The following is a 23,922-nucleotide window of genomic DNA, read 5'->3' on the forward strand; positions in this document are numbered from 1 at the left end:
AAACTTAATAGGGAAGAAATTAAAAGGAAATGAATATTTCTAATTCATTAAACCTAAGTTCATATTTAATATATATTAGTAATATGTTTGACTTGTACTCAACTTGGTGCCATTTAGTATTCAATTTAAGTAAAATTTGTTACTTAAAAATATTTTTGAAAACAAACAAAAAAGAATTGGTGAGGCCATACTAACCCACATGGCCAAAGATCAGTTCTGCCCTGACCCCATTCCTCATCAATACACTGGAAAAAACAGAAGCATACGCACACATCTATATACTGAGAATATGGTTTATTAAAATGAAGTAGAGTCATCTAAGCAGGACACGCTTGTTACAATTTCTGGGCTCCCTTCCCCTGCGGCCTCTCTGCACACCAGGGCCTGAGGTGTTGGTGGGAACTGTCTCTTGAAGGCCAGGAATGATGGCCCTGTTGGCAAGAGCCTCATTTGCCTTTCCTACTTCCATAATTTCCCCTTTTGAGGCACCAAGGACAGTAAACATCACCACCTGTGGGTCCTCAGCCCCCAGAATTGGCCCCTCCCTGGCCCCCAGATGATAGCAAATTCCACTCATCGTCCTCATTGTATTCTAATCCTAAAGAAAACAAGGCGTTGTGCCCAGCAGCTCGACCATAAAACATTAATCACTATCTCCTTCCTTGAGAGGCTCCTGTCTAGTGAAGGTGTGACCCCCAGGAGTGATGGAAAAATCCTAATGGCTCAGCACGTGGCCGGGCCACGCTATGGGTGGAGGCTCCTGGCACCAGTCCCTCCAGTGATTTTCCAGACTGGCTCCTGGCTTTGGTTGCAAGGACACTGAGGGCCAGCCTGGGATCCCCAGTAGGGAGTGAGCCCTGTTTGCTTCTACCAAATCTCCAAAAGGCACCATATCCTTGAGGCTAGGTGGCAAATGGATTCCCTAAGCCACCCATAGCCTTTTATTTGGGCCCTTTTGGAGCTCACATGAGCTTTGGAGATGGACAAGGATGCTGGGTTCAGGGAGAATTATGGGTCTCTAACCCCACTGAAAAATTCTGAAAGAGATGGGAATACCAGACCACCTGACCTGCCTCTTGAGAAACCTATATGCAGGTCAGGAAGCAACAGCTAGAACTAGACATGGAACAACAGACTGGTTCCAAATAGGAAAAGGAGTACGTCAAGGCTGTATATTGTCACCCTGCTTATTTAACTTATATGCAGGGTACATCATGAGAAACACTGGGTTGGAAGAAGCATAAGCTGGAATCAAGATTGCCAGGAGAAATATCAATAACCTCAGATATGCAGATGACACCACCCTTATGGCAGAAAGTGAAGAGGAACTAAAAAGACTCTTGATGAAAGTGAAAGAGGAGAGTGAAAAAGTTGGCTTAAAGCTCAACATTCAGAAAACGAAGATCATGACATCTGGTCCCATCACTTAATGAGAAGTAGATGGGGAAACCGTGGAAACAGTGTCAGACTTTATTTTTCTGGGCTCCAAAATCACTGCAGATGGTGACTGCAGCCATGAAATTAAAAGATGCTTACTCCTTGGAAGGAAAGTTATGATCAACCTAGATAGCATATTCAAAAGCAGAGACATTACCTTGCCAACAAAGGTCCATCTAGTCAAGGCTATGGTTTTTCCAGTGGTCATGTATGGATGTGAGAGTTGGACTGTGAAGAAAGCTGAGAGCCGAAGAATTGATGCTTTTGAACTATGGTGTTGGAGAAGACTCTTGAGAGTCCCTTGGACTGCAAGGAGATCCAACCAGTCCATCCTAAAGGAGATCAGCCCTGGGTGTTCATTGGAAGGACTGATGCTGAAGCTGAAACTCCAATACTTTGGCCACCTCATGCGAAGAGTTGACTCATTGGAAAAGACCCTGATGCTGGGAGGGAATGGGGGCAGGAGGAGAAGGGGACGACAGAGGATGAGGTGGCTGGATGGCATCACCGACTTGATGGGCATGAGTTTGAGTAAACTCTGGGAGTTGGTGATGGACAGGGAGGCCTGGCGTGCTGTGATTCATGGGGCCGAAAGGAGTTGGATACGACTGAGCGACTGAACTGAACTGAACTGAACTGAACCCCACTGAGGTCTCACAGCGTCTATGTCTGACCAGTTGACCAACCCCAGTCTTGATCCAAAGATCAACTCTTCTCCTATAGACCTCTCTAGAGCCCTTCACCCTGGAAGAGAAGGATATATCAAAAGGAAAATACAAGTCCATGTGTGTGTGTGTGTGTGTGCTCAGTCACTTCAGTTGTGTCCAACTCTTTGTGACGTTATGGACTATAGCCTGCCAGGCTCGTCTGTCCATGGGGTTCTCCAGGCAAGAATACTGGAGTGGGTTGCCATGCCCTCCAGTGGGATCTTCCTGACCCAGGGATCAAGCCTGTGTTTCCTGCGGCTACTGCACTGCAGGTGGATTCTTTACCACTGAGTCACCAGGGAAGCACATATGAGTTTATAAGTATCCCAGATTCCTGGATATTTAGAAACCCAGGACTGACCTGATACAGGAGGTCATATATATGTGTGACTAAAAGGCAACTTTGAGTTGACCTGAGCATTACTCACAGGTCTCTGGTTGATGTCCCCTGTAAAGGACTTTGGAAAATCATGCAAAAAGGTGTGACTCAGAACAGATGAGGCAATTGTGAAATCACAACTTTTTGCTCTTGTGAGTTTAATGGAGGGATAAATATTCTAGGATTCAGTAACTGCTGAATTACATCCTGCTTCCTTTTGGGCCAAGTGCTGAGGGCACAGCCTTCCGGGCCAACTGAGCCACCTTCCCATGCAGGTCTCCCCTGAGCCATGGGGAGCCCAGTGGAGGAAGCAGCCTGTTATCTGGTCTCAGCATGGATGCAGCTGGGGGAAGAGGGGTTGGTGGTAGGTGACCACGCCCCTCCATCAAAGCACCTCATGTGTGTAGTGGCTTGAATGCTCAGCAGCCGGGGAACCAAGGCTGAGTCATAGAACATTCCAGGAAATATACTCTCTTCATTAAATTTTGATGAACAAAACAGACAAGAGTTCTGATTGCTTCAGAAGCTCTGTTTCAATTCAGTTACTCTCCTAAAGCCTCCCCTCTGTGCTGGGCTAGACAGAACATGAGCAGAGTTGGGGATGACCCTTGGGAGAAAGAGGACCTAAAGCCCTGAACCCACAGGCTGGAAGATGAGGCGTCTGGGGCAGCCTGGCCCCATATGCTTTTTCCCCAGGCCTGAATGGTGCATTATTATCCCTCAGGGTGTAGCATTGTCCTGCTCCTTCCCATATATGCTAGTGGGAGAGGACAACTTCTGGATGAACAAGTTTATCAAATATTTTCCTCCCAAATAGAGAGAGGGGCAGTCAGGCCTGAGGGCACTGGGTGGGGCCAGGACCAGAGGAGCAGTCTTGGGCCAGATGTTAACAATAGGCCCCAAGCAGACACAATATCCAGCTGGCCCCCAAATAAATGGTATTTCTCCTGGTGCTGGAATCCCCTTCAGTCAGTTATTATTTGCCCTTACTTTTTCCTCTCAACACCCTCCAGGCAAAGGAAGCCTAGCTGGCCCAGAGGTAAATGTAGTGGGAGTCTTGACAAATGGGACAGTACCACACAGTAGAAAGAGCCCAATCTTTGAAGCCAGAGAGAGCAAATTCAAATCCCAGCTTGGCCACAAACACACTGTGTGGGCTTGGGCAAGTTATTTCATCTTCAGGGCCCTTAGCATCCTCTAGAAAAGGAGGCTGTTATCTCTGCCTTCCAAAGGTATTGTTACGATTAGAAAAGGTGTATGTGAAGTCCAAGGGGAGTTCCTCAACCTCTTCTTCAGGCTCTGTATCCTGACACTAAAATTCTAGAAGTTAAAACTAAACAATTAACTAAGAAAGGCCCTTCTCTGGAATGGTCAGAGGATGGCAAAGGAAGAGCAGGGGTTGAGGTGGGTGTGCCCAGGGCCCCTGATGGGGACTGAGAGGGCTTCACACCTTATCTTGTCTGATGGGGACAAGATAAGGAGATAAGCCCAGAAGGGCTGTGAGAGAGAGTCTCGGCACACCTGCTCGGGTAGGCCTAGCTGCCACAGGCCAGCCCAGACCCTGTTTCCATGGCCTGGCCTGCACCCTCCCACTCATAGCAGCTTGCCCTCAGCCTGGGAGGTGCAGAGGCAGTTTGCATGGACTGAGGGCCTAGCTGTCACTCATAGCAGCCCACTGCACACTGGATAAGAAAGCCTGCTCCAGCCACACTGACCTCACAACCTCCACAGGCCAAGTTGCCACTGTATCACCATCACCAAAGCCCCCCCCCCCACAGAGGGAGGCAGGACCTGGGCACCTCTTAGAGCAGAGTGGGGGTGCCAGGACCTTCCCAGTCACCCCTGACCTGCCCATGTGGCCCAGTGAGATATCCAAGTTGGTGGTTCCTGGAGTCTCCCAGACTCTGGGCCTCTGTTATTGGGCACTAGGTTTCCCAATGTACTTGTCCCTATTTTGAGAAACTAGCCCTAAGAGTGTGTGTGTGTGTGTGTGAGAGGGGCCTGCATCCAAATATCAGCTTGGCAAAGATCTGTCCTGAGACTCGGGCCTGTCTCTGAGGATCCTTATGCCTCCACTGAATAAGGGTATGTATGCCTGCTGTACCCCCAGTACCAGGGGGCCACATGTGGGACGGGATTTTGTGATCTGAAGAGGGCTTGATGGAGCCTTTCCAGCCTGCACCAGCCTTGGGCTACACCAGGACAGGTGTAAAGGCAGGAGCAGACAGAGGGGTCCTTTTCTGGCTTCCTGTCCCCCTGGGGACATAGGTCAGGCCACTCTGATCTCTTCTGCCCTGTGGATGCCCTGACAAAAACCACAGGAAGATGCCCATCCTCACAGAATGTGGCTCGTGCTTTCAGAGCAGAGGAACCCTTCTCTCTCTCTCACACACACACACACACATACACACACACCCGCCCCCGCCCCCCCCGCCAGGCCCTAAGGAACTGAGTGCTGCACGTCACCTTTCCCCAGCCTCCCCTGCTCCTGGCACTAACCTCACTCTGATGGGTGAGTCCATCTCCACCTCCACTCCCAGGGCTGAGCCCCCCAGGCAGAGCCCAGGCCCAGGGCAGGTGGGTCAGAAATGTGAGAAGGGCCAGAGGAAGTGTAGCCCGGGCAGTCCCTGGTGCTCCCTGGGCTCTGTTCTAAGGAGGGGGTCAGAGGGAACCCTCAAGCTGTCACACTTCAATCCTGCAGGAGCCTTATGTCCCTCAGATGGCGCTCTGGTTGTGTCCACCCCATGAGACCAGGGATCCGGGGGTGCAGTGGCTCCCCCTCAGACTGGGCCCAAGTTCTCAGACCCAGAGATCCCTTGTGGGAACATGGTGCCCGAAGAAGAAAACCTTCATTCCAAGGAGTCTGGATGACCTATATTATGTTTATTTTCTTAACATATAATGAAATTCCAATTCCAAAGAGGCATATATGCAGAGCAGACAGATGCAGGGTCCTGTGTGCAGCAGCCAGAACAGGACAAGATGGAGTGCCCCCCTCTCCCCTCCAAGAGTCCCCTCACCCTTCCTGGCACCAGGACATTACCCAAGCAGAAATGCAGGATCTGGGTCTAAGAGGGCCCAGTCTAACAGTCCAGGGACATGGCCCTGGCTGCTAGGCCTGGCCAAATCATCATCTTGCTCCGGGTCCTGGACCCCAGTTTCTTTCTCTGTTAAATGGACTAGAAGCGAAATGGAGGAGAGAGTGCATGGATGTCATGATGTGTTGTGACCATTAAGGGCCTCGTGGTCGTCCTGCTGCTTCCAGATACCTATGTATTGTGTCTCTCAGTGTTTGTCACCATCGTGGCTGTGGGGCATGGGGGGACCTACTCTGGCCCTGGTGGAATTTTATGGAATGTGTAGATAGCTGCCCCCACTAACAGACTGTGCTCAGAACTATCCTTGGGCTGCAGCCATAGCTACTTCATTTGGTCAAGACCAATTCTCCCCTCCAAATAAATGAAGAGGGAGGCCTATGGCCTAGGAAGCCTGTGCAGGTCACCCAACGTCCCCCCAGTGCCTCCAACCAGGACCTCTGGAATAACAGAGGACTCTGCTTCACCTCCCACCTTAGGATCAGCTGGGGGCTCGGAACCTTCGCTAAGGGTTCAGCAAGGACATCTGTCTCCAGGGGCTGACCTTCAAATGGCCAAGTGTCCTTCAGTCAACACACCCCTACATAATGTTGACCTGTGTCTGCACTGGCAAGAGAAACTGAAGAACCAAATAACGACGAGGGTGATGCAGTGATAGGTGGAAAAGATCAACTACAACTCAGTGAAGGAACGTGGACATTCCTCCCCCTCCCTCAGATGATCTTCATTCTGCCACAGCAGGCTCTGTCCACTCTCAGCCCTGCTCCCCTAGGAACGGGAACTTCCAACGGCTGGATGACCTATTGCTCTTCGTTTTGGAACCTGTGTGCCTATGTACATGTGTTCACATAGATGTGTAGGTTACAGCTATATCCTGGGCAAGTGGAAGAAGCAGCGCTGGGCCAGACTAGGTCTTCCAGAATGTGCAGTGTGTCTACACTTACAGAATCCTGGAGAGGGGTCTCGGGCCCACGTAGCTCTCCCTACCCCTGCCACTTTACAGATGGAGTCACTGAGTCCCCAAGACTGAGACGTTCCCAAGGTCGTACAGCACCTCCAGAGCTGGGGGAGCAGCCCTGGAAGCCAGCCAGGCTGCAAAGACAGGCTCTGACTGCCCCCTGACCCCACCATTGCACTTGGTGGGGTCTCTTCCCCCTCAGAGCATCCTTGGGGCACGTGCATGTTACAGAAAAGAGGGCCACTCCCGGAGGCACAAAGCAATCACCGAGGAGCCCCAGGCACCTGCAGCAGGTGAGCTGGTGAGCAATTTGGGGATGGAGGGGGCTTTCTGGCATACCTCCCATCACACTCTGAAAGGACAACTTAGCAAGATGGGTCCCTCTCTTTCACCTCCTTTGTGACTTCAAGGGAATGGGTGATTGGAAAATCTTGGTCCTCAGGGATCCCCAAAGCCGAGAAAAGGAGAAAGAGAAAGAAGGTGATAGCAACAGTCCCAAATCAGGCTTGGCCACGCAGGCCCTGTGGATCTTCAGGAAGTGACTTTGGCCAGCTTGTCAGAGTGTCTATGATACAGATTTCACCCCTCCCCTCCCTCTGCCCACCCCTGCCCCCCATACCCCCCATGTGGATGCCCAGGCCTGGCCCCCTTATTTGGGCTTCATCTCCACCCTGGAGTTGATGTCATCGGCATCCAGGTCATACTCCTCCACCTGACCGCTGGTCCACACCTTCACGCGGTCTGTGAGGTCACTGCTGCGTGGTGCCAGGATGAAGTCATAGATGAGCACTGCCAGGGCTGCTCCGATGAACGGCCCCACCCAGAAGATCTAGGAACAAACAGCAGACGTGCTCAGGGGGCATCTGATGGGACTTGCTTCCCATGAGAGCCCCGACCCACCCCCCACTGCACAGCTGCTCCCCAACCTGTGCCTGGGACAGAGAAGGCAGAGCTGAACCCCAGCATCTGTAGCCCTCCACCCCCTACAACTGGCCCAAGCCAGGACCTAGGTAGTGATTTTCTCCTTGCTTCTGTGCGACCCAACTCAGCATGCCTGGAATGATCAGACCATGGTCTGATCTGGAAGGGGAAGCTCCCTACACTGCCCTGCCTGAGATGTGAACCCACCACTTCTGCATCTCAGGTCTCATCTTCCTGAGTTCCTCCCCCTGGCCATCTCTCAGGGCCTCTGTGATGGGAGATGATGTCACAGGGTTGGGGGTGGATCTACCATAAGGCACCAAAGTCTCCCTCCCACCTGCACGGGGCAGCCCTGAGACCCCTTACCCAGTGGTCCTGGAAATTGTGCGTGATCACCGAGGAGCCGAAGGACCGGGCAGGGTTAATACCGCAGCCGGTGTAGTCTATCTGTGGGAGGGAAGGGTCAGGGGGAACAGGAGAGGAGATGGAGAGAAAGAGACAGAGGGAGAGGGAGGGAGAGGGTGACATGGAGGAATAAGACCAGAGGGGAAACAGGGCAGTGACCATCAGACCTGGAAGGATGGTCAGCCAGGCCCTGTGCCTCCCTCTCCAGGGCAGCTGGTCCCCCAACCCGTGGAATGAGCCCTGTCAGAGTCCCACCCCCTGCCCTCAACAGGACACCCTCAGCAGCCTGGCTCCACCCTCCCCACCAGCACTCCTACTTGGGAAGTTCCCCCAGCTCACCGCCAGCAGATGTCCCAGGGCCACAGAGAAGCCAATGGCCAGGGGCCCGGAGCCCCCGAGGTCACGGCGCCTCCGGTCGGTGGTGGCCAGCACGCACAGCACCAGCTGCAGAGTCCCGATGATCTCGATGCCCAGGCCCTGGCCCGAGTTCACGCCAGGGGCCAGCTGTAGGAGAGAGGGGCAGCAAGGCTCAGTGAGCAGAGTGGTGAGGGTGGAGTCCCAGGGCCCCCAGGCCTGGGCACCAAAGGCCAGATCCTCAGTGCCCTCAGAGCCCATTGCATCCACCACACTCAAGCACATATAGCCAGCAGTGAGCATCAGGCCTTGGCCCCTCCCACATCTGTTGAGGAAGAACCAGCTTGTCCTAAACATGTGGGAGAATGTCCCACAGCATTCTCCCCAGAGGCCAGAGAGGCCTGGAGGCGGATGGTGCTTCTGCATCCACCTACCGCCAGACCAGGCCATAGATGACAGGCAAGCCCTAGACATGGGAAGAGATGATCAGGGACATTCAGGGACAGTCAAAGAAGAAGAGGAGCAAATAGGTGGGAAGGCCCAGCTGGAGACATTTTTCCTTACCCTCACATCTTGAACATTCCACCCCATCCCCTGCAAAGCTGGAAAGGGACTTCAGCAGTTAGCTGGCGACAGCTTCCCATGTCCATCTCTCCCTTGAGCCTGTGTTCCTCACAGCCCCCACCTCTGTCTCCTTCCCACCTCTGTCTGTCTCTCCCTTCTGCTGTCTCTCTCCCATTTCCTCTGGGCCCCACCCTCCCTATCTGCCCCCTCCTTCTCCCTCCTGGCCACACAGGCCCCGCCACCACCGTCTGGCTCCCACTTGCTCCTGGGCCACTTTTAGAAACATGACTCACGGAAAAAGAAGGGAATGGGAGCTGCAATGAGGTCACCAGAGCCCTCCCTCTGCAGCTGCAGCCAGGAGACCCCTCCCCAAGGAGCCCCTGCACCATCTCCCCATGTGGGGGTCGGTCCCAGGGGCCAAATATGCCCACACAGGGGACCTGGGCCACGTGGGCCAAGGCCCACTCACAAATATGCCTGGATGTGGCCAGAGGCTGCCTTCTCCCAGGCAGGGCTGGTGTGTCCAAATCAGACTGAACTTGAACCTTCTTCCTGAGCGGGGTTGGGGTGTCTCCAAGGCTACAGGGCATTTTGCAGAATCCTAGGTGGAGGGCAGCCCTCCACCATTCAGAGGTTTTCACAGCCCCACCCTGAGGCCATCTTAAAAGAACAATTCTCTTCCCGCCTTTGTCTGCCACCCTGGATCACAGGGAAAATGACTCATATCCCCTCCCCTCCGTTGCAGCCCAAGCTCTGCGCGCCTTTCCTGGTCGACCCCAGGGCTGCAGCCCCTCAGGTCAGCCAGCCCTCTGGGAAGTACCCAGCTTTCTTTGCACTCCAGTGTGGGGCTGTAGAGGTGACCCTGAGTTCAGGTCCCTACTCTCCTACTTGCTGGCCCTATGACCATGGTCTTGCCCGTCTCTGGTCCTCAGTTTCACCACCTGTAAAGTAGATCTAATTTTTCCTTCACCATTCTCCAGGGAGGCCAGAGGTTCTAAGGCATGGGGTGGAGGGAGAGGGGCTGTCTTGGGGCATTTGGAAAGGGTTGCAGAGGCAGGTGGGCTCAGGATAGTTGTGGCTTTGTTCTGGTTCTTTCTCTTATCCTCAGAACTAGGTGGGGCAGGCAGAACAGGAGGGGCTGTGCTGCTCAGGAGTGTGAACAATAGAGTGAGGCCCACCTGGAGCAGAGACAGGCTCCACGGAGGCCAGGCTGGTGAGGCCAGGCAACTTGCACCAATGCCCATCACATTCACACCTGCCGCTGCCCTCCGTGTCTGAGCGCTCAGGAAGCTCAGGGCTCCTCCTCCCGCACGCCTCCACACGCTCTCCTTTGCTCTCCAGGGTTGGCCTAATTGCTAGCTGGCAGGAGTCCTGAAACCAGCCCTTCCACTCTGATTAATGGAATGATCGCTCTAAGTGGCTCCTGCCTCATACTCCTCATCCCCACCGCACTCATCACAGATGTGGTCTGGGCGAACTCATCTCTCCCCGGGTTCTTAACCAGGTCTCAGGATCTCAGCTCCTGCTCTGCCCAAGGACATCACTTTTCATGCAAAGTGAGCAGACCAGGGGCCCTGGTGCCATGCCCAGTCCACAAGAAGTGATACCTCCCCTGGGGACTCTAAGATATACCTCATCCTAGCGGCCCAGAGCCCTTAGAATTTGACTGCCCAGAACCACATGGGTTAGTAAATTTCCTCTCCCTAAACCCATTACCATTTGTATGCAGGTCAGGAAGCAACAGTTAGAACTGGACATGGAACAACAGACTGGTTCCAAATAGGAAGAGGAGTTCGTCAAGGCTGTATATTGTCACCCTGTTTATTTAACTTATATGCAGAGTACATCATGAGAAATGCTGGGCTGGAAGAAGCACAAGCTGGAATCAAGACTGCCAGGAGAAATATCAGTAACCTCAGATATGCAGATGACACCACCCTTATGGCAGAAAGTGAAGAGGAAATAAAGAGCCTCTTGAAGGCTGAAAGAAGAGAGTGAAAAAGTTGGCTTAAAACTCAACATTCAGAAAATGAAGATCATGGCATCTGGTCCCATCACTTCATGGGAAATAGATGGGGAAACAGTGGAAACAGTGTCAGATTTTATTTGTTTGGGCTCCAAAATCACTGCAGATGGTGACTGCAGCCATGAAACTAAAAGACGCTTACTCCTTGGAAGAAAAGTTATGACCAATCTAGATAGCATATTGAAAAGCAGAGACATTACTTTTCCAACAAAGGTCCGTCTAGTCAAGGCTATGGTTTTTCCAGCGGTCATGTATGGATGTGAGAGTTGGACTGTGAAGAAAGCTTAGCGCCAAAGAATTGATGCTTTTGAACTATGGTGTTGGAGAAGACTCTTGAGAGTCCCTTGGACTGCAAGGAGATCCAACCAGTCCATTCTGAAGGAGATCAGCCCTGGGATTTCTTTGGAAGGAATGATGCTAAAGCTGAAACTCCAGTACTTTGGCTGCCTGATGTGAAGAGTTGACTCATTGGAAAAGACTCTGATGCTGGGAGGGGTTGGGGGCAGGAGGAGAAGGGGACGACAGAGGATGAGATGACTGGATGGCATCACTGACTCGATGGACGTGAGTTTGAATGAACTCCGGGAGTTGGTGATGGACAGGGAGGCCTGGCGTGCTGTGATTCACGGGGTCGCAAAGAGTCGGACACGACTGAGCGACTGAACTGAACTGAACTGAAACCCATTACCACCACTGCCATCAGCAGGAAGCCTCCCCTGATTGCTTCTACGATCTCCTCTCTTTCAACTGCCTAAGAAGTTGTGTTACTTACATCTGAAAAAAAAAAAAAAAAAACATCAATCATTCCAAATTGAAATGGATAGTTTAAGGTCTGCTGAAATTTGACGTCCAGAAAAGAGCAAGTGAAAATTCAGACCCTATGTTCCGATTTTGTTACTATTGTTATTTCATCTCTTAAGTCGTTTCTTACTCTTTAAGACCCCATGGATAACCCGCCAGGCTCCTTCTGTCCATGGGATTCTCCAGGCAAGGATACTGGAGCCGGTTGCCATTTCCTTCTCCAGGGGATCTTCTCAGACCAGGAATCGAACCAGCATCCCCTGTTTGACAAGCAGATCCTTTACCGCTGAGCCACCTGAGAAGCCCATGCTTCTGTTTACAACCTACTGAATTTGACACATTGCATAAATAGGGCTAATCCCAGTTGTGGTTACTTGTTACTGAAAAAAAAGTTTGTATATCCCCAGAGCATTTTGCCTAGCCCAGGTCTTATATTTCACTAATTAAGGCCAAAACAAAACAAAATTTAAAAAAAGTAACAATTTTCTGAACACAAGTATAAATAAGAGAAAAGCCACACATTTAATCTTAAGCATCAGAGAGAGGCAAACTCTCCAGTTTTGTATCAAACCCACTGAAGCCCACTCTCAAGGGCCAATTCAGATTCCTCCATCAATTCCAATTCAGCATCAAGAAGTTTTCTCAGGTCCCTGGCTGGAATTAACTTCTGCTTTCACTCATCAAGCCCTCACTGAACAGCCTGCAAATCTTGCAGAGAAATAACCTTTTTGCCTCTTATCGGGTGCCTCAGAACCCCTGGCTGGGAGCTCAGTGGGGACAGAATGTGGACACCTTCTCACCTCCCTGCCCAGACCTCGAAGGGACACTTACTGTGTGGAGACAGGAGGGGCAGACAAGGAAATTTCTTGGAGGCCCAGTGGTTAGGACTCTGCACTTTTCACTGCTGAGGGCCTGGGTTCGATTCCTGGTCAGGGAAGTAAGATCCCACAAGCTGTTCGGTGTGTCCCCTCTCCCCCAAAAGAAGTGGCAGATTATGTAAATTTTCTAGCATTTCTACCCACTCTAGAGGGAAGTTCTCTGGAGTCAGGGCTGATTCATTTGCTTTCTAGCTGGGAGACTGCAGGCCAATATTAGTCTCTATGGACCTTGCAGGGCAGCATGCTCAAGACTCTGTGAGATTACAAACGGGGAGGTCAAGGCCTGGGAAGGAGATGGCAATGCCAGATGCTGCCTACGCTCACAGGCAAAGGTGCTGGCTACCTATGCATGTGGCTAAAGGTCCTGTCTGTTGCCACCTTAGACTGAGGAGCTGGCAGAAGATGTTCTGTAGCTGCCAGGGTGCCCCAGGCCCCAGGGTGGCACAGAGCCGACCTCTCCAGGCAATGAACTTCGAACCCTCCTCTCCCTGCTGCCCATGAGCAGACTGACCAAAGTGACTCCTGAGGCCCAAGACCCCAGCATGACCTGAGCATCCTGGGGTCCCACCCTTCCTGAACCAGGCCTGGCGGGGCTCTGGGCATCCATTAAAGAACAAGATATCAAGGACCGCCCCACCTACCCACTGCCTGCGGAACTCAGTATCCCAGTGAGGGGGACCTCAGTGAGCCCCCTCCCCAAGTATCACCCTTCCATCGGTGATTTTTTCAAGCGCACATGTGCCTCTGGGTATCCACAGCTTTGTGTGTCTCTCTGCATTGCTCTCTGCAGAGTCTCTGGGTGACCACATATGTCCAGATGTGACTCTTTCCTTTTTCCTTAGACATTAAGAGGTTTATTAGACACTAAGTAAGTGAAAAGTCTGTCCAACAGTTATAAAAGTTCTCAACCTGTACACACTAAAGAATACAACCTAAAAATAGATGACACAAAAGTTCACAGAATTACAAAAAGAAAATGATCGATCCACTACCAGAGCGAAGGGGTTTAAACTTCCCTTAGAAACTGATGGAGGGAAGTGTCAATAACATAAACAGCAAGAACAGGGAAGATTCAAACCCTGTACGCCCTGCACTTTCAAATTCAAGAATATACCCTCTTTTTCAGCCCACGGGGGACACTCGAACTAGTCACGTATTAACCCTATTAGGTGGGACGCTGTCTCTTGCAGAGGTGGGCTCTGGGGTGGGGTCGGGGGAGGGCGCTCTGTGTGGCCTCGTGTGTTTGTGTTGTGTGTCTAGTGGCATTTCTGAGTTGTCACCCTGTCCCCGTGTGCTGTGCTCCCACGTCCAGGTCCACCACTGGCTGGGGATGGCGGAGGAGAAGGGATGGAAGCACCCTTGAGTAAGAGAGAAAGAAGCAGGTCTCAAGGCGCCCTTTATTTGCTCTCAGAAGCCATTTCACCTTCCTGACAAGGAACAATACACAAAGCAAGGGCTTCCTCCTTCCCTCCCTCCTTCTTTCTTCACTCGGGGGCAGCCCCCGCTTCCTGCTCGGGAAAGGAAGAAGTGCTATTGAGGGGCCCCCCTCCACCCTCCTAGGGTCCCAGGGCTAGAGGGGGACCACCCAGGCTTGAAAAGGTGCTTCCCGCCCACCCGTGTGTGTGTGTGTGTGCGTGCCCATGTGCATCATATCGTTGTGACTGTGCACACACACATGTGTGCCAGTGCAGTGTAAGTATGTGCAATTTGCAGAGATTTTCAAGGGTTGTAGGCAGGCAGCTAGGGTCACAGTCCTGCTCCACCATCACCTGCTACACAATCTTGAGTGACTCCACCCGTCTGTGAGCCGTGGTTTCCTTATCAGTAAAATAGAGGCCTCAGCCCAGATTATAGCCCCAAACTGTCTCTAAGATTCCTTCCTGCCTGACATGGGACCCCTTCCCCCAAGACCTGCAGTTACCCTCCAGGCTAGGGTCCTGAGTGCAGGATTCCCACCTGGTCATGTGAACAGCCGGTCTCTGTACAGCACAGAGCCTGTCATAGGGCCTCCCGCCCACCTGGAATGTTAGATGGCCCCCACCACTGCCCCCCCACAAGAGCCACATGCCCCAGAGCCATGGCTGCCCAACACACCCTACCTGCACAGCCCTGGTGACCAGGAACTTATTGATTTGGAAGCTGTCCCTCCCCAATTTAAAATAGTAAGTTCTTTCTTTAGCCTGAGCAGACACCAGCCCCAAGTTGTCCTGAGGGTGGGGTTTCGGGCACTGAAAGGACGTGCTCATGGGGATGGGCATTTTCCCACCTTTACTACCAGCTTGTGAGTTGTTTTCAGCCTCAGGGTGTACTCGTCCACTGGCCCGCAGCTCCTCGGTTGTGTGAAGAGAGCCCCTCACTCACCCCCGGGGAACCACCTGGGTTAAGGAGCCCCTCTGAACCCGGACAGAGGGTCTGGCTGAGGGAATTTTCCTGCCCTTATCTGCAGCTGTGTGGGCTCAGCCCACACAAGGCTCAGATACATCTGTTCTTCCAGAGGGCAAGGACCATGCCCCCCAGGGGGGCTCTGCCAGCAAGAATCAAGGGCTCCCTGTGCCTCCAGGAAAGCTTGCCCAAGCCAGTCTTCAAGGTGCAGGCAGGGGGCATGTCTGAGGTGCTTGGGGAAAGCCCTCGGTGGGTAAGGCTAAAGGCACCCTGCTGGGTGGGGCCCTAGAGAAAGTGGGGAACACCATGTGGGCCTGAGGTCAGGTTGCGGGAGACTGCATCGGATTGGCCTGCAGTCAGCTAATGCAGTGAGGGAAGGCTGTGACCTGGGTTGGGGAGAACAATGGAACAAGGTGAATCCCCTCAGACTGAGGGGCCCTGGTGGGCCGTATCCCCTCTCAGGGCATAGTCTCTTCAGAGGAGGATTCCCAGAGCAAGCCCTGGTTGGGGGCCAGTGTCGGGATGGATGATATGGGGCTGGCAGGGCGGCTCCAAGGGCTCTAATGGGGGAAACTGCCTCAGAATTTTCCATGGTGAGGAAAGTCTCCACCGCAAAGCTTCTGCCTCTCTCTGCGCCTTCCCCCTCATTGGGCTCTGGCTGGAAACAGTAATTACATGTCCCATCTGTGGCACCACCACCCAGCCCCCAGCCCACTCCCTGGACAGGGCCATCGGAAAACTGGTTTCCCTTTCCCCAGTCCACCCTCAACTCTGGGGGAGGCGGAGGGCCCTCAACACTGGAAGAACTGGTGGCACGGGGAAGAGGGGTTAGGGAGTCGGGGGCACTCTCATTCTGTGGTTGGGGAAACTGAGGCTTAGGAAACTGGGGAAGCAGAAAGTTTGGGGCTAAAGTCAGGTGCCAGATGCAACAAGTAGAAGAGGTTCTCCAGGCAGTCAGGCCCAGCATCAACGGGGTTGAGAAAAGACCCCGGAAAAGGGAGGTTTGCACTCTGCCTGAGCTCCCAAAGGGGCTGAATTCACAGGCTCTGGGACGCAGGCAGACACTGACCTGAACCCTGAACTCTCATTGTTCTCTAGAGCCCCAGTCTCCCACCATGACCCACCCCCTATCCAACCCTGCATCAGCCACACCCTGTGATTCTCAGGCCATGACCTCCTCTGCTGGAAACCCCTTCCCTCCACTCTGGTATCTCTACTTTTAGGCTCCCGGGACACCTCCTCCCTGAAGGCCTCCTGGCCCTCATCGCAGCTCGAGGTCAGAAGTTCCCAGGTATCCTGACACGTCTTATCACACCTGCCTCCTGCCCCCTATCATTGACAGATGCGCAGTGGCCTTATCGTACTCGGGACCATGGACTCCTCAGAGCAGGGAGCGGCCTGACTCAGCCCCGAATTTAGTCTGCAGTAGCAAAAGTCATGTTTACAGCGAACATGGGTGAGCAAGCAAGAGAGGGGAAGAGTGAACAGAGGCAGTGAGTGATCAGAATTTCAAGGTTCAAGAGCATCTTCCACTTCCCAGCACCCAGCCACGCCTTGCGATATACCCATTCTGCAGATGGGACCTGGGACCACACAGATGAGGTGGCTTGCCTGAAATCACACTGTATTAGTAGCTGAAGTAGGGCAGGGCAGGCCAGGCACCTGCCGCTGCCTCTGTCTTTCACTCCAGAAATAAACTCAGGGTCTGGCTTTGAGAACCGGCTAGGATGTGGCAGGATGGAGAGAGGTCCACGGTTGCTCCAGGGCATATCCTGAGCCCTGACTCAGTGAGGAGAAAGTTTTCGCCAACATATCCCCATGGGACACCCCCTGACTCACTCCAACCACTTCCTGCCACTTCTTTTCCCTATTTTCCTTGAAAATCTCCATGCCAACGACTGGTTTGGGTTTGGAGAGGCCCGGGACTCAAGGGGCTAGGGGAAACCTCTCCCAGAGCCTGGAGGAAAGAGCATGTCACCTGCTGTGCAGACTGGTCTCTGCCCTTCTTGAGGCACTGAGGCCACCTCCCAGGTCCCTTTAGATCCCAGGCTCAGTGTTCTGAACCCTTTCTGAGTTCTTCAGCCCAAGACACGTGTTTCTGGACCCCAAACTTCCATGGTGGGGCCAGGGCAGTCCCTGGGCTCCCACAACAATGTTCATGCCCTTATGTTCAGCCTGGCACTTCTTGGGCTCCTCTTAGCCAGCCCCTCCTGTGAAGAGAGATAAACTCAAGTCCACAAAGTGAGCTTGCTGGCAGTATGGGTGTGGCCAAGAGATATCAAAGAGACCTAGGTCCCCTCTTGGAGACTTGAGGGCTCTCAGCTCCAAGAAAGTCAACAAGTAAGCAGCCAGGCCTTGAACCCAACTTGTCTGCTTCCCTGCTCAGGGTTGGGTTCCCTTTTCTCCCTCTCTTGCAACCCACCCAGCTCAGGTATTGGGGAGACTGGAAAAATGGAGGCTGGCAAGGGAAAAAGACACTGAATCAGGGTGTGGCCAGATCAAGATTGCACAGGGATGCTTGCCCTCCTCAGGCCTGCCTGGGATGCCTGTGTGAGAGAACAGAGTCACCAGCAGATGCCTGGCCTGACTCGCCCTTGAGAAGGAAGGTCAAGAGGGGGCCAGAAGGCCTGGGGAGACTCTATTCCTCCCCAGGAAGGATCCTTCCCCTTGCCCATCATACCCAGCTGAGCCCCGACGTGATCCTGACCCTACTCCGTGGGCATGCCCTGAGGTCGCCCAGCTCTGCCCCCACTAGAGACAAGCCTGGAGGACCTTACACCCACGGAGACCACATCTTCCTTGACTAAAGTTTAAACTCCAGCCCGAAGGGCTAACCTTCAGTCCTGGACTGGGTGAGGTGTCACGGTGACACAAGGCGTGCTAATCCCTGCTTGGCAGGGTCATGCCAACTGCCCTCTGCACGGACCTTCGCAGCCGAATCTGGACTTTGGCTGAGAAGCGGGAGGACGGTTGCTTGTCTAATCACCCGCCACTCTCTGTGGAGCCTCTGGCCACCTCCCTCACTGTCCCCACACCCGCCTGCCCTGCCCAGGTCCCGCCAGCCCAGATCTGATCTGGTTCCTTCTCTCTCCCTCCCTGTGAAAACACCTCCTCGGGCACTCTGAGACCTCCTCCAAGCCTTCCTCGGCCTCTCAGGCCAATTTTTCCCCCTGCTGTGGCCCAAGCCAGGTCTGAGTTTGCACTTGGCTGAGGGTCTGGAAAAGCCCAGGTCGGCGACAGCAGGCAGCTGCCTGCCAACGGCCAATTAGCTGTGCTAAGCGGCCCGGGAGGAATTCTTTTCCACAGCTTCCACCCAGTCGCCCACATCTGCTTATCATGAGTGCCCCCAGATCAGGCCCGAGCAGTGGGCACACACATGTATGCACTCACCTCCAGACACACTCACACCGCAGCACCGACACGCTCACAGATACACTTTCAGAAGTAACATAGCCAGCTTTCACAGGTTCAGAGACCCATGCCGGCATCCACGTGTGCACACACTGCTCACAGACACAAATACACGCGCCACACCTCTCTGCATCCGGTGATAGACAGCGGACCCAGAGATGGAAGATGTCCATCTCCATCAGAGTGGAGGCTAGATCCCTGCTCCAGCACCCACCCTTTGCTGCAATCCAGGAAAGTCACCTGCAGGCTGTCCTGAAACTGTTTTCACCTCCCGTCTTGTCCCATTCCCGGAGCCAGCAGAGCAAGAGGAGCTTTTTCCTTGAAGGCAGTTTGTTTGAGGACCTGTGTGAAGGCGGGGCTGCCTGTGTGAAGGCGGGAGCCCCTCTGGGAGAGTTTCGCTCACACAGGATTGTGTGACCAGCTGCAGACATGCCGGACATGTGGTCCAGGGAGACTGGGGGCAGCAGGCAGAGTGTAAGAGGGTCCAGGCTGCGTGGGGGAGGGAGCCGCTGCCCAGACGGGGCTGAGGGGAGGGAGGGGAAGAAACTGCAGCCCAGGGGTGAGGATCCGCTGGCCCCACTGTTAGCTGCCTCCAGAGCTTATTCCCCACAATAGAGACCCGCAGGGGACATTGGCAAGACCATTATGCTCTGGGTCTCAGCTTCCCACAGTGCCTGGCAGAAAACAGGCTCTGGACGGGAGGCATAGCTGAGTTCCAGGTACAGCTCTGCTTGACCTCCAGCAACCTCTCATCCTCTCTGTTCCTCAGTGTCCCCGTCTGCACAATGGGTGGAGGATGAGACGGACCCATCTCAGCACCATTCTAGAGCCCCCAGAGCCTGGGGCCACCCCACTCACCGCATTGAGGCCAAGCGAGTTGTCGGGCAGAGAGGAGGTGATGCCCGAGAGGATGGCAGTGGCAACGATGGCCCCCACGCACTGGGCAATGATGTACATGATGGCCCGGAGGACACTGATCTGGCAGCTGAGCAGGAGCCCCAGTGTGACGGCTGGGTTGAGGTGGGCACCGCTGATGTGGCCCACGCTCTGGGCCAGCGTGGCGATGCTCAACCCAAAGGCCAGTGACACCTTCACGTTATCCTGGACTGCACCTGTCGTCTGGTTGCTCTTTATTGGGTAGTGGAAGCCCAGGGCTGAACCGATGCTGATGAAGATGAAGAGGATCATGGCCAGGAACTCGGCCACCACCGCCCTCCAAAAGAGCTTCTTCTTGAACTCGCTGGCCATGCTGGCAGGGGGCTTGGCTTGAGACCGCTGCCTGGTGCTCGCCTCCCTCTGAGAACTGAGCCACAGCCCGGGCTGGGCCTATTTATAGGGCCCCGGGGGGAGGAGAAGGGGGGAGCACAAAGGGAGGAAGGCCTCTCCTTGCTCCTGGCCCGCCCCACACCACACAGGCCTCCTCTCAGCGATGGATGCAGACACAGCTCTGCTGTCGGACTGCCAACTTTTTTTCCCTTCCTCCTCTCTCCCCTCCCTCCCTCTCTCCCTCCGCCCTCAGCCCTGCCCAGCCCGAGGAGGCAGGCAGGAGGCAGCCACTGCTCTAATAGGCTTTGAGAAATTCCTCCAAGTTGGCCCCACTCAGGGGGCCAGAGAAATCCAGGTGTCCCCGCCCTGTGTGCAAAGCTCAGGGGGTGCCGGAGGGCAAAACCAGGCCTCTGGATGGACAGGGCGGGGTGAGCGGCAGGGATCAGCAGGTGGACGTTGCTCTCCAGGAGGCGGGCACCGTGACCCTGCTGGCCTGGCATCCCCATCCCACTTGAGAGTGACGTTAGCCTGAAGCCCACAGGTCCTGGGGTTCCTAGGGGCTATCTGCGCCTCCTGCACCTGGTTCAGACCTGGCCACTGGATGTCACTGTAGGAATAGCCCAGGGCCCCCAGCCCCACCAGCCAGATCTCAGCTGATGGAAACACGGCAACACCAGAGGGTACAGAGAGCTTGTCTGTGACCACCCCCGACACTCTGGTCAAGGGCCGGCCTGAGATAGGTGAGGATATGGAAGGCCCCCACTCTGGGAGCCCTCAAGCTTCTGGGGCAATTTGAGAAAATGATCTCGGGGCAGGAGCGGGGAAATGAAGGCAGGTGAGGATATTGGTCTCAAAGACTGTCAAGCTGGCGGACCCTAGGGGAGACAGAAGGAAAAGCAGATAACCTGGAGACGGGAGGCCTGTGGTTGGCAGTGGGGAGGAGGGAGCATGAAAGTGAGGGATGGAAAGACCCAGAGAAAAGGAAGAGGAAAAGGAGACAGACAGAGAGGAAGAGAGACAGAGAGAGAAGGATGGACAGAGAAGCAGAATCAGCAAAAGTGGAAGTAAAAGGGGTAGATCCCCAGGCAGAGACAGGGAGGCGGGTCTGGCTTAGTAAGAGAGACAGAGAGGGCGTGCAGGGTGAAGACACAAGCTGGAAAGTGGGGAGACAGGACTGGACCCAGAGGCAGGAGTCTGAAAGAGAAAGATGAGCGAGCAGGAGGAGTTGGGGGAGGGATCAGACAGTGTCCCCAGCAGGGAAGGGGCAGGGACTGCTCTGCAGACCATCCACACCCCCACCCTGTCCCGTAGTCCAGCCTCTACCCTGTGCGTCCCCAAACCAGACGCCCAGAGGCAGCCGAGGAAATGAGAAGAAACTGGATCCCTGGGCCAGGAGCCCAGTGAGGAGCCACCAGCCTGCTACGCATTATCCTGTGAGAAGAGGAGCCAGGTGGGACCCTGGGTGAGGTTGGACCCAGGAGGGAGGGGTCTTCCTAGGTCTCTTCTACCTGCCTCACCACAGCCCTTCTTCATTTACACCACGAGAATGCTGGCTTCTCCCCATTTTACAGGTGGGAAACTGAGGCCCAGTGAGGGGAAGGGCTTCTCGGAATTCTGTGTGTGTCCAGGGGCCATCTGCAGAAGATAATGCGAGCCCTCACTGGCCTCTCTCCTGCCCGACTGTGGCGCACCAGAGCTGCCCTCGCCCTGGGGTCAGCGGTCAGCCTGGTGTTTACTGGGAGAGGAGGCCCTCTGGGGTGGAGCTTTGGGGAGCTGTGTGCCCCTAAGCACACCTAAGTGTCTGTAAATACAGGATGGAGTGGACGTGAGGCAGGGAGGCAGCATGGTGGCGACGGGCCCAGCCTGCGCAGAGAGCCCTGTGGCCGGAGGTAATTGGTGCCTTATTAACTGTCTGAGAGAGGGAGCCAGCCCCACTGGGCCACTTCCCGGAACCTCCTCCACGTCCTTCACTCTGGGCAGACCCAGCTCAGCTCTCCACACCCTGGGAGGCTCCTTGCTCCCTAGCCCTGGCCCCATGGCCTGGTGGCCACCACGCCTCTCAGTGAAGGGTTCTCTGGTCAGTTCCAAGCCTCTGACCAGAGCTCCCTCTGCGTGGCCGGGATCCCCGCATTCTCAGGCTTTGGCGGATGGCCTGTTTACCCTCAGACCAGGCTCTGAAGACAAGGTTGGGGTGCACCTCAGAGAAGGGTCTTCTGGAGCAGAACTGCTCCCTTCAAGTCCTGGACTCCATGTCCACTGAGGAGGGACACACACCCTCGGCTTGGGCAGCGACCAGTTCTGACGCCAGTAGGTGCTGGGCCCCAGCCAGGATGGCTTGAGGAAGGCAGCAGGGAGAGAGCTGACTCCAGCCCCACAGGGACCACCAGACAGGCCGGCGTGGGGGCGTAGCACGCCTGTTCTGGAGACAGGAACAGGAGTCTGCACGGGCCTGTGTGGGCTTCGGGTTCTGTGACGGTGTCCATGGGCCAGGTCAGGATCCAGGCATCTTGTGTTACTGTGCAGGGGGTGAGGGTCACCTGGGAAGCACTAATTCATCCCATAAATAATTACTGAGCACTTTTCAAGTGCCAAACACCATTCCGGGCACTGGGGGGACAACTACAGCCCGGTGGCCCAGCTCCTCGTCCCCCTGAAGCCTAGCATATGAGCCTGCAGGCTCTGTGTGGGTGACCAAGCGTGTGACAGTGGGGCATATGTGTGTGCGTGTGTACTTGCTGGAGGCCCACGTCCATCTGGAGCTGGGCAGGAGATGGGGGATGTGGAGGGGCTGTGACAAAGCAATTTGCCCAGGCAAATTAGGCAGCCACCAATCTCAGGATGATACGAGGGTCCTCGGGCAGTACCCTCCAGCCCCCTGCATTTCCTGCCCCCTCTCCGAGGCCAGCGTGGCAGCTGCCTTTCTTTGGATGAAGGCACTGCCGTCAGCAGGAGGCGCCATCAGAGTGCGGGCATCTCCAGAACAATGGCAGACATCTCTCCTCATTGGCCCGCCATCTCATGTCATGTAAAAGGGCCTCTGTGGCCATGTCCTGACCATTCCAGTGGGGAAGGGGGAGCCACAGATCCTAAAAGGCCCCAAACCCCTCCACCTCCTCGCTGGTTGGCCGCAAAACCAGCCCAATCAGGGAAGGAAAAAATGGAAACAGCCTTTATCTGAGGGCCCGTCCTCACCACAACCCTGGGAGGCTGTGAGGGTAAGTGGTTTGCCAAGGAATGGCAGAGCTGGGGGACTCAGGAGCCCCAGTCTGGTTCTCTGCCAGCCTATCAGGGCCCCTAATAGGAAATCCCAGTTCTGCTAGCCCAGGAACAAGTACAAGGACTGGGGAGGCCAGCTTCCCAGGCAATAGGATGGGTGAGAGATAGGTGTGAGAGGACCACCTGCAACTTCCCAGCGTAATTCTGGTAGGGTCAGGGGTGCATGGGGAAGGGAGCATCAAGGAGAGAGTGTACGTGGAGAAGCTGGGAGTCACCCGTGCAGCCCCACCAGCTGGGGAGCTTGGGATCCAAGGAGAGCACTTCCCCCACCCAGTTCCCCCTCCGTGAGGCCTGGCTCAGGCTCCGTGGCCCTCCCATGGGCAGTGGTGTGGGCCCGGCCTCCAGAACCCACAGGCCTGAGCCAGCCTACATAAGGGGGGGCTGCCCGCCTCCCCCGCCCCTGAGGCCTGGGCACTGTCTGGCCCTGCCGGAGCAGCAGCCTCAGCAAACGCTTTTCCAGATGTGCTTTCTTCTTCCTGACATGCCCAGGAGACCTGCCTTCCAGTCAGAGCTGGCTGTTCCCAGGGCCGTCTGGTCCCGGTCCCCACCGGATCCAGCGGGAAGACCTCCGCTTGGTCCAGAGGTGGACGCACAGAGACTCACACACTGGCCAAGGATTGGCCCTGGGCTGTGTGGGGGGAAGACGCCCACGGGTGTGGCCGAGGCTGTCACTCTCAGAGCCAGGAGCTTCTGTGGATCACAGGGCAGAAGGAAGGAGCGGATGGACCCTCCCTTCTGGGCCCACAGGGATTTCCCACCCATGGGCTGAGTTGTGGGGAACAATGACTTCATTCCCTCCAGGAGGCCCACCGGGAAGATGGAGTTTGAGGTGGGAGGAGACACAGGCAGCAGACTGGCCGTGACAGTCATCAGCTCACCAGCAGCTTGGATGAATTTCCCAAAATCCCTCAGGCTTTTCTGAACCTGGCAGAGTGCACCGATGGAGGGTGGAGATACAGGACAAAGTCCCTGTGGGTCTTGGAGAAGAAGCCATGAACGCCCACTCCCAGAGAATCCCTCTGGTCCTCGTAGCTCTTCCCCTCAATAGGGCACTGGCTACCA

General features: G+C 54.8%; 1 protein-coding gene across 1 annotated transcript; it reads right to left on the reverse strand.

Annotated features, from left to right (window-relative positions):
* Nucleotides 1–5,385: 5,385 nt before the first annotated feature.
* On the reverse strand, nt 5,386–19,632 carry AQP1 (aquaporin 1 (Colton blood group)). Its single transcript, XM_019958810.2, has 4 exons — nt 19,177–19,632; nt 8,242–8,406; nt 7,864–7,944; nt 5,386–7,405 (listed from the first exon to the last, which is right to left on the reverse strand). Exons 1-4 carry the CDS (start codon nt 19,564–19,566, stop codon nt 7,226–7,228), a joined length of 816 nt encoding a protein of 271 aa, XP_019814369.2. The 5' UTR covers nt 19,567–19,632; the 3' UTR covers nt 5,386–7,225.
* Nucleotides 19,633–23,922: the final 4,290 nt, after the last annotated feature.

Source organism: Bos indicus, chromosome 4, assembly GCF_029378745.1.
Source record: "Bos indicus isolate NIAB-ARS_2022 breed Sahiwal x Tharparkar chromosome 4, NIAB-ARS_B.indTharparkar_mat_pri_1.0, whole genome shotgun sequence".
Taxonomy (NCBI): Eukaryota; Metazoa; Chordata; class Mammalia; order Artiodactyla; family Bovidae; genus Bos; species Bos indicus.

Excerpts from the sequence above, each read along its gene's own strand:
- AQP1 (XM_019958810.2), bottom strand. The coding sequence starts at position 19,566 with ATGGCCAGCGAGTTCAAGAAGAAGCTCTTTTGGAGGGCGGTGGTGGCC. Across the intron at positions 8,407-19,176 it reads ACTCGCTTGGCCTCAATGCG|CTGGCCCCTGGCGTGAACTC; the intron begins GTGAGTGGGGTG and ends TCTCTCCTACAG. Across the intron at positions 7,406-7,863 it reads ACAATTTCCAGGACCACTGG|ATCTTCTGGGTGGGGCCGTT; the intron begins GTAAGGGGTCTC and ends GTTTGTTCCTAG.